The sequence below is a fragment of the Scyliorhinus torazame genome, chromosome 1 (assembly GCF_047496885.1).
Source record: "Scyliorhinus torazame isolate Kashiwa2021f chromosome 1, sScyTor2.1, whole genome shotgun sequence".
Classification (NCBI taxonomy): domain Eukaryota; kingdom Metazoa; phylum Chordata; class Chondrichthyes; order Carcharhiniformes; family Scyliorhinidae; genus Scyliorhinus; species Scyliorhinus torazame.
Genome location: NC_092707.1, coordinates 59,455,341 through 59,469,147, shown reverse-complemented (window position 1 = coordinate 59,469,147; position 13,807 = coordinate 59,455,341). Strand labels below are relative to the sequence as shown.

General features: G+C 45.7%; 1 protein-coding gene across 1 annotated transcript in view; it reads left to right on the top strand.

The window, feature by feature from the left end:
* zcchc8 (zinc finger, CCHC domain containing 8) overlaps positions 1 to 1,715 on the top strand; it is a 71,721-nt gene extending 70,006 nt beyond the window's left edge. The window contains exon 14 of the mRNA XM_072495483.1: positions 214 to 1,715. Within this exon, the coding sequence (XP_072351584.1) occupies positions 214 to 1,061 (848 nt within the window). The 3' untranslated portion in view covers positions 1,062 to 1,715. The remainder of the gene's footprint in view (positions 1 to 213) is intronic.
* Positions 1,716 to 13,807: the final 12,092 nt, after the last annotated feature.

Here is a 13,807-nt window from a genome sequence, read left to right as displayed (position 1 = left end):
GGAAAGATATTGTTGTAAATGTACCGGTCTGAGGCACCAAGCTAACTTACCTGGCCTTTATGTACCACAGTATCAGTGACGATTACCATTGATAGTTGATGACAAGATTCTTGAATAAACCCAATTCTACTTGTGAAGCAAGGCTATCTTGAAAAATGTACTTCTGAGCACTCAGTTTTACTGTTGAATGTTACTCCTTTATTTTTCCTGTAGGTTCAGAGACACCACCAAGGCACTTCCAACCTTTGCCACCCTTACCTCCTGGTTGCCCATTAACTTCATCACCACCTCCTCTACCCAAAGGAACACCACCTTCTACGCCACCTACATTTGTCCCGCCTGCACCGCCTACTCCAACACCACCTCCACTTCCAAAAGACACTCCTCCCTCTACTCCTTCAAATTGCTCTCCAGCAAGACGTTCAGTGCAAGAAGGAAATGCCCAAGCGCATAAAGCTTTGGATGCAGATGTTTTGTCACTCGAAGAACTGGAAGAACAACAGCGGTTGATATGGGCTGAATTGGAACAGACTGAAAGCACTAACAGTGAGGTGGAAGGTCCTTGTGGTTCTCCTTTAACCAAGAATTCTGCAAATTCCTCACCAGCAATAAATGCACCTGACAACTGCATGGAAATTGAATCTAATGATAAAATGGGAACAATTGACAACATGAGGGGTCCAAGTGCAGAAACATCATCAGTTGATTCCAGAGATGAACAAATCAATTCAGTGGGACATACCTTGGAAAGGGAAGAAACTACTCCACCCGAAAACTCCAGAATGGAAATAGAGGGCAGAACCAATCAAGATTCTACCCCAATGCTAGAAGCGTCTATTGGAGGAAATCAAGTCCGTTTAGAGGAAACAGAAGCATCCACCACCAGTGCTGCTTCAGAAGAAAATCAGGAGAACAGGATCTGTTCTGTACCTGATATGAGTAAATTTGCTACTGGCATTACACCTTTTGAATACGACAATCTTTCCGAGGCAACTGGAACTTACCTTAAACTCAGGAGCTTATTGAAGAATTCTCCAAGAAACAAAATGAAAAATAAATAATATAATTAGCAACGAAGAACTGAAACTTTCAGATCCAAGGCTTCCAAGTCATGAAATGACCACATACGATATTGGAGATTTTTTCATTGAGACTCGTTTCAACATTGTGGCAAAACTGGTATTTTAGTAAACGGATCAAAAATGTGGATGTCAGTGCTATTTTAATATGTAGGGTTGGTAATGAGTGAAAACATGTCTGGTATTGCAGAAAGAAGCTGTTCTTGTTTAATATTCATTTTCAAAGAGGCACTGCGGAAATCTGAAGTCTCAATTTTTCCAATGTGGATTTATGTATACAGTGGGTTTTTAATCATTCTTGTACATCAAATCTTTTTTGTTTATATAACTGAATACATGTTTGTTTTTGATATTACCAATGTAATTTTATATAATATACTGCCAAGGATTTTAATGTACAGTATTTTAAATTCTAATGACGGATCATTGAAAATGTCAGGGATTACCAGGGCTGTTTTCAGGTATTTTATGAATATCCACATATGCTTTAGTTTTTTAAAGCTGCTTCTACCTTTGTAATGCCATTCTTTGCAAGAAGTATACAGCCTTGGATTATGGGAATATGACAAACAATTCTTCTAAGACCTGTTTTAGTATTTTGTGACTGCATTAAATGGTATAGAAATTTGCAGCCAATACTTTTGTGATCTTGGTCGGTTTTATTTATCACTTGTGGCAAACGGTTGTCTTCTGTACACCTCACCACTGCTTAAGGTGCTGGGTTGGAAAATATTGTATTTGGACTTCTGTGATATATCTTTGGTTTTCTTTAAAATGAAGTGACAACATTGTTCTCATTGTACAAATGTTTTAGCTATTCAGTTCTTCATTTCAGGCAGAGTTCAGCATAATGCTGTAAAGTGTCAAACTATCCACAAGCAAAATACTGCTCGATGCTGGAAGTCTGAAATATAAATAGAAACTGCGAAAAATATTCATCGGCCAGGCAGTATCAGTGAGGCAATGCAATCAACTGGTGAACGGTCTCAGTCCTGAGACGTTAACTCAATTTTTCTCTTTCCATGGTTGCTGAAAATGATCAGCTCAAGCAACATTTTTCTGTTGTGTATTCGAAGATTTTCTCTTTTTATAGATCGATGTATTAGAACATAGAACATTACAGCGCAGTACAGGCCCTTCGGCCCTCGATGTTGCGCCGACCTGTGAAACCACTCTAAAGCCCATCTACACTATTCCCTTATCGTCCATATGTCTATCCAATGACCATTTGAATGCCCTTAGTGTTGGCGAGTCCACTACTGTTGCAGGCAGGGCATTCCACACCCTTACTACTCTCTGAGTAAAGAACCTACCTCTGACATTTGTCTTATATCTATCTCCCCTCAATTTAAAGCTATGTCCCCTCGTGCTAGACATCACCATCCGAGGAAAAAGGCTCTCACTGTCCACCCTATCCAATCCTCTGATTGATGTTGGGTGTGGGGTAGATTGACCAAGTTGTGATCTTTCTCACAATCTAAAATCCTGCTTTATTGGGGAGATGTGGGGAAACATGCCTTGAGGTTTTATGGGGCTGCTGATAGTGTGGAACTGTGCCCCAGATTCATTCAATGCCTTTGAGCAATTGAGGAAATTAAAAGAAATAAATCAACATTATTTTTGGTTGACTGTAACTCAATATAGTGGTTATATTACTGGTAATCCAGAGGATTGGATCAAGAGAACCTGAATTGACTTCATCATTGTGGGTAGGTATCTTCTCCCTGGGGTGAATGGTATGGGGTACTCGGTGATCATTATCTGAGATCATACTCTGCATTTTGTGCACCTGATGTTGGAGCCAGGCTGCTCTCCTTGACCCCTGTGGAGCCTGGACACAGGAATAAGAGATTTGTGAGCGTAGATCCTCTGCCATTGGGGAGGACGTTAAGTTCAATGGGAATGAGGCGGCCTCACCTTCCACTCTCTGGGAAACCCTGAAGGCAGTTATTAGGAGGGAGATAATCTCTTATAAGGCGCATAGGGATAAATCTGGGGAGGTGGAAAGGTTGATTCCATTCTCAAAGTGGACCGCCAGTACTCGATCAACCCGACACCGCAGTTATTGGTGGACAGAAAGAAATTGCAACTGGATTTTGAGGATTTTGTTATATTCGTCCATGGGATGTGGGCATCGTTGGCTGGACCAGCATTTATTGCCCATTCCTGAGGGCATTTAAGAGTCAACTACATTGCTGTTGTTCTGGAGTCACATGTAGGCCAGACCAGGTAAGGACAACAGATTTCCTTCCCTAAGGACATTAGTGAACCAGATGGGTTTTTACAACAATCTACGATGGTTTCATGGTTATCTGTAGACTATTAATTCCAGATTTTTACTGTATTCAAATTTCACCATCTGCCGTGGTGGGATTTGAACCCGGGTCCCCAGAGCATGACTCTGGGTTACTGGATTACTTGTCCAGCAAGAATACCACTGCCTGCAACCCCACCCCCAATGTCAACGGGTAAGACAGTGAGCCAGCTCCATCACTCAAGGGGAACTTTTTAGGAGTATGGGAAGAAGGCCAATCGTCTGTTGGCTCACCAGTGGGGACGGCAGGTGGCCTCCTGGGAGATAGTGCAGATCAGGGTCTTGGGTGGCAGGTTGGTTTCTGCCCCAGTGAAGGTTAATGAAGTGTTCGAGGTCTTCTACATGTGGGCATATGAATCGGAACCATCGGAGGAGGATTCATCAATGGGGCAATTTTTAGATAGGAGCAGGAGAGAAGGCACAAGTTGGAGATGCCACCATGGCCAGAGGAGATCATGACCTGTATTTAGTTAATGCAGACGGGCAAAGCACCCTGTCCGGATGGGGTTCCCCATTTAATTTTGCAAACAGTTTTCTGGGCAGTTGGTCCCACTTCTGATGGATATTCATTCATTCATAGAATTTACAGTGCAGAAGGAGGCCATTCGGCCCATCGAGTCTGCACCGGCTCTTGGAAAGAGCACCCTACCCAAGGTCAACACCTCCACCTATTCCCATAACCCAGTAACCCCTCCCAACACTAAGGGCAATTTTGGACACTAAGGGCAATTTTGGACACTATGGGCAATTTATCATGGCCAATCCACCTAACCATATGTTTAATGGTTCCATGTTGCTGGCCGCACTGGTGCAGGCATTGAATTCCTTGATCCTGAAGAAGAACAAGGATCCCATGGAATGTGAGTCATAGTCAATTTTGTTGTTAAACGCTGATACTAAGTTGTTGGCAATGCATTTGGAGCCCTGCCTCCTTGGGGTGATTTCGGAGGAGCAGACTGAGTTTGTTAAGGGCCGGCAGTTGTCGGCCAATATTAAGAGATTGTTAAATGTTGTGTTTCACCCTCGGGGACCGAGCCAGAGGTGATTATTTTGATGGGCGCGGAGAAGGCGTTTGATAGGATTCAATCTTTGAGATCCTGGGGCAGTTTGGCTTCAGCCAAAATTTATTGCATGAATTAGGCTTTTGTACACGGCCCCAACCACTAAGTTCAGGTTATTTCCACCTGAACAGGGATACAAAGCAGGGGTGTCTGTTCTCTCCGTTTTTGTTTGCCTTAGCAATCGAGCTGCTGGCCATTGCATTGAAATCATCTACCACGAGGCGGATAGAGCATCAGCGATGGAGCATAGGGCGTCCTAAAATGCACAGGGCGTCCTTTTCTGCAGACAATTTGTTGCTATATATCACGGACCTACTCTCCAATGTGGGGGAGAAAAAGCAGTTGCTTAAGAAGTTTGGCTCCTTTATGGGGTACAAGCTGAATTTGGGCAACAGTGAATTTTTTCCAGTGAACCCTCCGGGGAGGGGAGCTGATCTGGGGAGACTGCCGTTTCATCCAGCTAGGACTAGCTTATGCTATCTGGGAATCCGGGTGGCCCATGACTGGGCATGCTCCATAAACATAACTTTTCTTGCCTGGTGGATGGGGTGAAGGCCGATTCGAAAAGGTGGGATGTCCTCCTTAAGACCTTAGCAGGAAGGGTACAGATAGTGAAGATGAATATTCTCCCGAGGTTTTTGTTCCAGATCTCCCAGTCTTCCCAAGGCTTTTGCAGGGTTAATCAATTGATATCTACCTTTGGGCTGTTGAGACTCCTCTAGTTCATAGGATGTTTTTGCAAAGGGAGAGGCAGATGTGGGGGCTGGCACTACCTAATCTGTGATGTTATTACTGGGTGGCAAACATTGTTAAGGTGCTGGGGTGGTTCAAGGATCTGGACTCTATATGGGGCGGATGGAGGAGGTTTTGTGCATAGGGTCGAGTCTGAGTGCTCTGGTTACTGCACTACTCCCATTTTCCCCTGCTAGATTCTCTTTGAGCCTGTGGTAATAGCCAGTTTGAGAATTAGTTTAGCATTTTAAACTGGGTTCCAGGTCACAGCTGGCTCCGATTTTCAGGAACCATAGGTTTGTGCCATCTGGCTTAGATTCGTCTGAGGGCATGGGAGAGGGAGGGGTTGGAGAGGTTTAGGGACATGTTTCTGGAAGGCCGGTTTGCCAGCCTAGACGAGTTGTTGGAGAGGTTCCAGCTCCCAAGAGGGAATGTATTCAGGTGTGCAATTTTTTTACACCGAGTTTCCTTAATTTTCCCTGGTGCCGTCGCCTTCGCTGTCTGTAGTTGAGTTAGGGGAGGACAAGATTTTGGATGTCTATGTATGAGCAGATGTTGGTAACAGAGCAGGCATAGTTGGAGGAGGTAAAGGGGAAGTGGGAGGGTAAGCTGCATTTGGAGTGAGGTTCTTCACAGGATCAACTTCACCTCCTCGTGTTCCTGATCCTGTTCAAGGTGGTGCACAGGGCACACCTGACTAGGAAGGGCATGAGTGGGTTCTTCTTGGGGGGTGGAGGATAGGTGCTCTCGCGCGCCAGCGAATCCAATGCACATGTTTTGATCTTGCCCGAAGCTTGTTCATTTCTAGGTCTCCTTTTTTGATACCATCTCGTGGATTTTGGGCCCATTGGCGGCCACTTTTACAGTATATAGAACTCGCCGGTGCTGCAGACTGGGATGAGGACAAATTTCCTAGCCTTTGCCTCGCTAATAGCCTGGAGGTGAGTTCTGCTTGGGTGGAGGACCCGGTGCTGCCTCAGGCCTTGACCTAGTTGGAGACTTGATGGAATCTTTACACCTTGAGAAGATCACGTATATCGTGAGAAGGTCGGTGGAAGAGTTCTCAAGGTGGCACCCCTTCAATATTTTCAGGGGACTTAATACTGTCAGCTGTTAGGGAGGGTGGGATTTGTCTTTTTATTTTGATTGAGGTTTTGTTTTCTTTGAGGGGAGAGGAGGATTGGATGGGTGCACTTTTTTTGAAAATATTTTATTAAGGCATATATAATGTTAATTTTTAAGATGAAAAACAAACCAAATAAAAACCATACCCAGCCAATATGGCTTACATACACAATTCCCCAATCCCCCTTTCCCACTATTTCCCACCTCAACCAGCCCCCATGCCTCCCTCTTTCCCTGACAGTTTAATTTTCCCCAAAGAAGTCGATAAACGGCTGCCACCTCCGGGCGAACCCTATCATCGATCCTCTCAGGCCGAACTTGATCTTCTCAAGCCTGAGACACCTGGCCATGTCACTAACCCATACCCCCGATTTCGGGGGCTCCAAGTCCCACCACGCCAACAAGATCCATCTCCAGGCTACCAGGGAGCAAAGGCCAAAACATCAGCCTCTCTCGCCCCTTGGACCTCCGGGTCTTCCGACACCCCAAAAATCGTCACCGCTGGACTCGGAATCAGCCGTACCTTGAGTACCTTTGACATGACATCAGCAAATCCCTGCCAAAATCCCCTGAGCCTCGGACATGCCCAAATTTGATTTGTGGGCCCTCCCACACACCGCCCACACCTATCCACCCCTTCAAAAAACCTCATCCGGGCCACAGTCATATGTGCTCCGTGGACCACTTTAAATTGTATCAGGCTAATCCTGGCACACGACGAGGACGCGTTGACTCTACTCGGGGCATCTTCCTTCAGTCTGTAATTCCCTGCCCAATTCTTCTCACTTTTGCTTCACCTCCCCTATCAGGGCCCCCTCCCATTCCATGAGCTTTTAAATTTCTGGGTCCATCCCCTCCCCCACTCCCATTTTTTGACACTATCTTGTCCTGTATCCCCTGGGGCGGCAGGTGCGGAAAGGTCGAGACCTGCCTCCACACAAAGTCCCTTGTCTGCAGGTAGCAGAACCCATCGGGCAGCTCAAACTACTCCAAGTACAGAAAGCTGCCGTCGATAAATCTCCAAACCGCTCGATCTGATGGGTGCACTACTGGTATAGCATGGGGTTGGGATTTGCAGTTTTGTGATTTTTGTTATGATGGAAAATCTTGTTTGAATAAAAATATTTCTGTAAAAAATGAAACAAAAACAATGTGCAATTCTCCCTCTTCCCAGTGGACACGATATAACCTGACATAGAAATTGCTCCCGTCCCTGGTGGTCATCAGAACATCTTCTGCTTTATCTAAAGTTACATTTGCACCACACAACTGCCAGGCAATGACCATCTCTTACAAGAGAGAATCTAACTTGACATTCGATAGCATTACCATAGCTGAATCCCCCACAATCAACACCCTGGGGGGTTACCATTGATCAGAAACTGAACTGGACTAGCCATAATATTGTGGCTCAACACCATCCAGGACAAAGCAGTCCGCTTCATTGCTCCGCCTTCCACAAACAATCAAACCCTCCATCACCGATGAACGGTGGCAGCCATGTGTACAATCTACAAGATGCACTGCAGTAACTCCTAAAGGTCCCTCAGGTAACACCTTCCAAACCCATGACCACTACCATCTAGGACAAGAGCAGCAGGTACCTGGGAACCCCACCACCTGGAGGTTCCCCTCCAAGTCACTCAGTACCCTGACTTGAAAATATATTGTCGTTCCTTCACTCACTGGGGCAAAATCCTGGAACTCCCTCCCTAACAGCACAATGGGTGTACCTACACCTCCAGGATTGCAGCGGTTCAAGAAGGCAACTCGACACCAACTTCTGAAGGGCCAACTAGGGATGGGCAATAAATGATGGCCTAACTAGCGATGCCCACATCCCGTAAATTAATTTTTTTTTAAAGATCAAAAAAGGACTATATCCGTGGGATGCAATGTACAAATCACTAGATCGTAGGGAACAGAGGATTAAATGCTGCCCTCATCCCTGCTGGCCACATTCGTGTGTGTGACATGAAGCTGGGCACAGACCCTTGGCATGCAACACCAAGTATCACTGCCTGATTAGATTCTGTCTGTCCCTGGTGTTGCAAAGGAAGGGTCTGGCCACATTGCCCAGATAGCTGCATTCAGGTGCACCGTGACAGATAGACACCTTTGACTACAAGTCTATCAGCAAATGAAAATGGTGGATCTGGTCTGATGATTTCCTGCGCTGACTGCTGAACTAATTTGGCAGAAGGTCTCATGGGCAGAACTCTCAAATAAGCACCAAAATGTAGCTTGATTGGTGGTGAAAAGGGCCTTCCCTGTCAAATCCTTCCTGTACACACAATCTCAGTGCCAGTGCGTCCTTCCCTCAACCTGGCTGAGGTAAAAGGTTATCACTTGCCTCCTTTGCAGAGCAGGGCTGGAAAGAAGTGCACTTTCTTTTAATCAAGGTTCATCCTGAGCAACTCCTTATCTCAAGACTCAGTGCTCCACAGATGTTCCCTGGGACTCATACTGAGATCAGAATCAACTGCTGCTGGAGGAGCATTGGTGAGAGATGCTCCTTGGGTGGCCCAAAATTTGTTGCTCTTCCTGTCCAAGAGCTGTCCTCGAATGTGTGTTGCAGACTGCTACATTCCAAGATTCAGGATTACATACTGAAGGGTGGACAAAAGCTTGGGGCTGGCATCATAAAGGCTCAATGGAAAAAGACCACTAATGAGGCTCTCACACCATACTATAAACCAAGAGGTTGGAAACCAGGTAAAACCTTTTGGGCTGTATGTTTGACATGGAATTGTACATTGCACATAGAGCCTGTTATGGCAATTGTAGAGAGGCACTCCCTGTACTTCATGTAATGTTGAATATGAACTGTTATGTGAGTTTTATAAATAAAGTATATTTTGCAAAAAAATAATTCTGTTTGTAAATGAATATACCCTGAAGCATGGTGAAGAGTACAGTATGCTTAAATATGCTAACTACTTGAAATTGCCTGTGGTCGGGGCGGCACAGTGGTTACCACTGCTGCCTCACAGCGCCGAGGTCCCAGGTTTGATCCCTGCCCTGGTTCATTCTCTGTGTGGAGTTTGCGCATTTTCCCCGTGTTTGCGTGGGTTTCGCCCCCACAACCCAAAGATGAGCAGGGTAGGTGGATTGACCAAGCTAAATTGCCCCTTAATTGGGAAAAAAAAGAATTGGGTACTCTAAATTTATTTTTTAAAAGATAGCTGAGACAGTTACAGTTTACATGCTGTTCCTTTTTGGCACCACCCTCAGTAGTGATCACTGTATATGTATATACATAAAGGGTTAATGTGTAGTCAGTCTCGTCAGATGATCACAAGGTGGCAACACTAACGGGGTATAAATACAAGCTCAATCTGTTTTCTCTCTCTTCAGGTGTGACTAGAGAACAAAAGTGTAGAGTTAGCTCAGAGTGTAAGTACAATATTCATAGTTTAATCTAATTCCATCTTGCTTAATTTAACTGCAAGTAAAAGTATTGAAGAATCAAACTCGCAAGTTAATTGGTTAGTTACTCAATAAATTATTTGTTATCGCTGGACGACTTTGAGTATTCATCATCATCAAAGTTTATGGGGTACAGGTCTCTGGCACAGAGTCTGTCCCTGTTGCTCAGAGGGGAAGGGGGGAGAGGGTAGAGCATTAGTCATTGGAGACTCCATAGTTAGGGGGATAGATAGGAGATTCTGTGGGAACGAGACAGACTCGCGGTTGGTGTGTTGCCTCCCAGGTGCCAGGGTGCGTGATGTCTCAGATTGTCTTTTCGGGATCCTTAAGGGGGAGGGGGAGCAGCCCCAAGTTGTGGTCCACATAGGTACCAACGACATAGGTAGGGATAGGGATGTAAGGCAGGAATTCAGTGAGCTAGGGTGGAAACTTAGATCTAGGACAGAGTTATAATATCTGGGTTGTTACCCGTGCCGCGTGATAGCGAGACGAGGAATAGGGAGAGAGAGGAGTTGAACACCTGGCTACAGGGATGGTGCAGGAGGGAGGGTTTCAGATTTCTGGATAATTGGGGCTCATTCTGGGGTCGGTGGGACCTCTACAAACAGGATGGGCTACAGCTGGACCAGAGGGGTACCAATATCCTGGGGGGGAAATTTGCCAATGCTCTTCGGGAGGGTTTAAACTAGTTCAGCAGGGGCTTGGGAACCTGAATTGTAGCTCCAGTATACAGGAGGTTGAGAGTAGTGAGGTCATGAGTAAGGTTTCAAAGTTGCAGCAGTGTACCGGCAGGCAGGAAGGTGGTTTAAAGTGTGTCTTCTTCAATGCCAGGAGCATCCGGAATAAGGTGGGTGAACTTGCGGCATGGGTTGGCCATTTCGTAGACATGGATAGAGCAGGGACAGGAATGGTTGTTGCAGGTGCCGGGGTTTAGATATTTCAGTAAGCTCAGGGAAGGTGGTAAAAGAGGGGGAGGGGTGGCATTGTTAGTCAAGGACAGTATTACGGTGGCAGAAAGGACGTTTGATGAGGACTCGTCTACTGAGGTAGTATGGGCTGAGGTTAGAAACAGGAAAGGAGAGGTCACCCTGTTAGGGGTTTTCTATAGGCCTCCGAAAAGTTCCAGAGATGTAGAGGAAAGGATTGCAAAGATGATTCTTGATAGGAGCGAAAGCAACAGGGTAGTTGTTATGGGGGACTTTAACGTTCCAAATATTGACTGGAAACGCTATAGTTCGAGTACTTTAGATGGGTCCGTTTTTGTCCAATGTTTGCAGGAGGGTTTCCTGACACAGTATGTAGATAGGCCAACGAGAGGCGAGGCCATATTGGATTTGGTACTGGGTAATGAACCAGGACAGGTGTTAGATTTGGAGGTAGGGACCACAATTCGATTACGTTTACTTTAGTGATGGAAAGGGATAGGTATATACCGCAGGGCAAGAGTTATATCTGGGGGAAAGGCAATTATGATGCGATGAGGCAAGACTTAGGATGCATAGGATGGAGAGGAAAACTGCAGGGGATGGGCACAATGGAAATGTGGAGCTTGTTCAAGGAACAGCTACTGCGTGTCCTTGATACGTATGTACCTGTCAGGCAGGGAGGAAGTGGTCGAGCGAGGGAACCGTGGTTTTCTAAAGCAGTCGAAACACTTGTCAAGAGGAAGAAGGAGGCTTATGTAAAGATGAGACATGAAGGTTCAGTTAGGGCGCTTGAGAGTTACAAGTTAGCTAGGAAGGACCTAAAGAGAGAGCTAAGAAAAGCCAGGAGGGGACATGAGAAGTCTTTGGCAGGTAGGATCAAGGATAACCCTAAAGCTTTCTATCGATATGTCAGGAATAAAAGAATGACGAGGGTAAGAGTTGGGCCAGTCAAGGACAGTAGTGGGAAGTTGTGCTTGGAGTCCGAGGAGATAGGAAAGGTGCTAAATGAATATTTTTCATCAGTATTCACACAGGAAAAAGACAATGTTGTTGAGGAGAATACTGAGATTCAGGCTACTAGACTAGAAGGGCTTGAGGTTCATAAGGAGGGGGTGTTAGCAATTCTGGAAAGTGTGAAAATAGATAAGTCCCCTGGGTCGGATGGGATTTATCCTAGGATTCTCTGGGAAGCTAGGGAGGAGATTGCTGACCCTTTGGCTTTGATCTTTAAATCATCTTAGTCTACGGGAATAGTGCCAGAAGACTGGAGGATAGCAAAAGTTGTCCCCTTGTTCAAGAAGGGGAGTAGAGACAACCCCGGTAACTATAGACCAGTGAGCCTTACTTCTGTTGTGGGCAAAATCTTGGAAAGGTTTATAAGAGATAGGATGTATAATCATCTGGAAAGGAATAATTTGATTAGAGATAGTCAACACGGTTTTGTGAAGGGTAGGCCGTGCCTCACAAACCTTATTGAGTTCTTTGAGAAGGTGACCAAACAGGTGGATGAGGGTAAAGCAGTTGATGTGGTGAATATGGATTTCAGTAAAGTATTTGATAAGGTTCCCCACGGTAGGCTACTGCAGAAAATACGGAGGCATGGGATTCAGGGTGATTTAGCAGTTTGGATTAGAAATTGGCTAGCTGGAAGAAGACAAAGGGTGGTGGTTGATGGGAAATGTTCAGACTGGAGTCCAGTTACTAGTGGTGTACCACAAGGATCTGTTTTGGGGCCACTGCTGTTTGTCATTTTGAAAAATGATCTGGAGGAGGGCGTAGAAGGATGGGTGAGTAAATTTGCAGATGACACTAAAGTCGGTGGAGTTGTGGACAGTGCGGAAGGATGTTACAAGTTACAGAGGGACATAGATAAGCTGCAGCGCTGGGCTGAGAGATGGCAAATGGAATTTAATGCAGAAAAGTGTGAGGTGATTCATTTTGGAAGGAATAACAGGAAGACAGAGTACTGGGCTAATGGTAAGATTCTTGGCAGTATGGATGAGCAGAGAGATCTCGGTGTCCATGTACATAGATCCCTGAAAGTTGCCACTCGGGTTGAGAGGGTTGTTAAGAAGGTGTACGGTGTGTTAGCTTTTATCATAGAATTTACAGTGCAGAAGGAGGCCATTCGGCTCATCGAGTCTGCACCGGCTCTTGGAAAGAGCACTTTCCCAAGGTCAACACCTCCACCCTATCCCCATAACCCAGTAACCCCACCCAACACTAAGGGCAGAGGTAGAGGGATTGAGTTTCGGAGCCATGAGGTCATGTTGCAGCTGTACAAAACTCTGGTGTGGCCGGATTTGGAGTATTGCGTGCAATTCTGGTCGCCGCATTATAGGAAGGATGTGGAAGCATTGGAAAGGGTGCAGAGGAGATTTACCAGAATGTTGCTTGGTATGGAGGGAAGATCTTATGAGGAGAGGCTGAGGGACTTGAGGCTGTTTTCGTTAGAGAGAAGAAGGTTAAGAGGTGACTTAATTGAGGCATACAAGATGATCAGAGGATTGGATAGGGTGGACAGTGAGAGCCTTTTTCTTCGGATGGTGATGTCTAGCACTAAGGGACATAGCTTTAAATTGAGGGGAGATAGATATAGGACAGATGTCAGAGGTAGGTTCTTTACTCTGAGAGTAGTAAGGGCGTGGAATGCCCTGCCTGCACCGGCAGTGGACTCGCCAACACTAAGGGCATTCAAATGGTCATTGGATAGACATATGGACGATAAGGGAATAGTGTAGATGGGCTTTAGAGTGGTTTCACAGGTCGGTGCAATATCGAGGGCCGAAGGGCCTGTGCTGCGCTGTTATGTTCTATGTTCTAAGAACGTCTCGGCATAAACAATTGAGTAACACATATTACTTCAAGTAATTTAACACCCTCCACCCCACCTCTTCTCCACTGTCTCCCCCCCCCCCCCCACACAGACACACACATACACACACACACTTCCCTTCTTTCGCTGTTTCCAGGTCTTATCCTGGGCCCTTTAATTCACTGTGAGCAGTTCCCTCCTTTTCCCTTCCCTCTCCCTGTTGCGTGGCCTCCCCTCCTTTTCCACTCTTCCCATTCTTTTGTCTGCCTGCTTTTTGAGGATTATTTTTTGTATGGCCTTGTGTTGGGCCCACTCGTTCCTGTGTC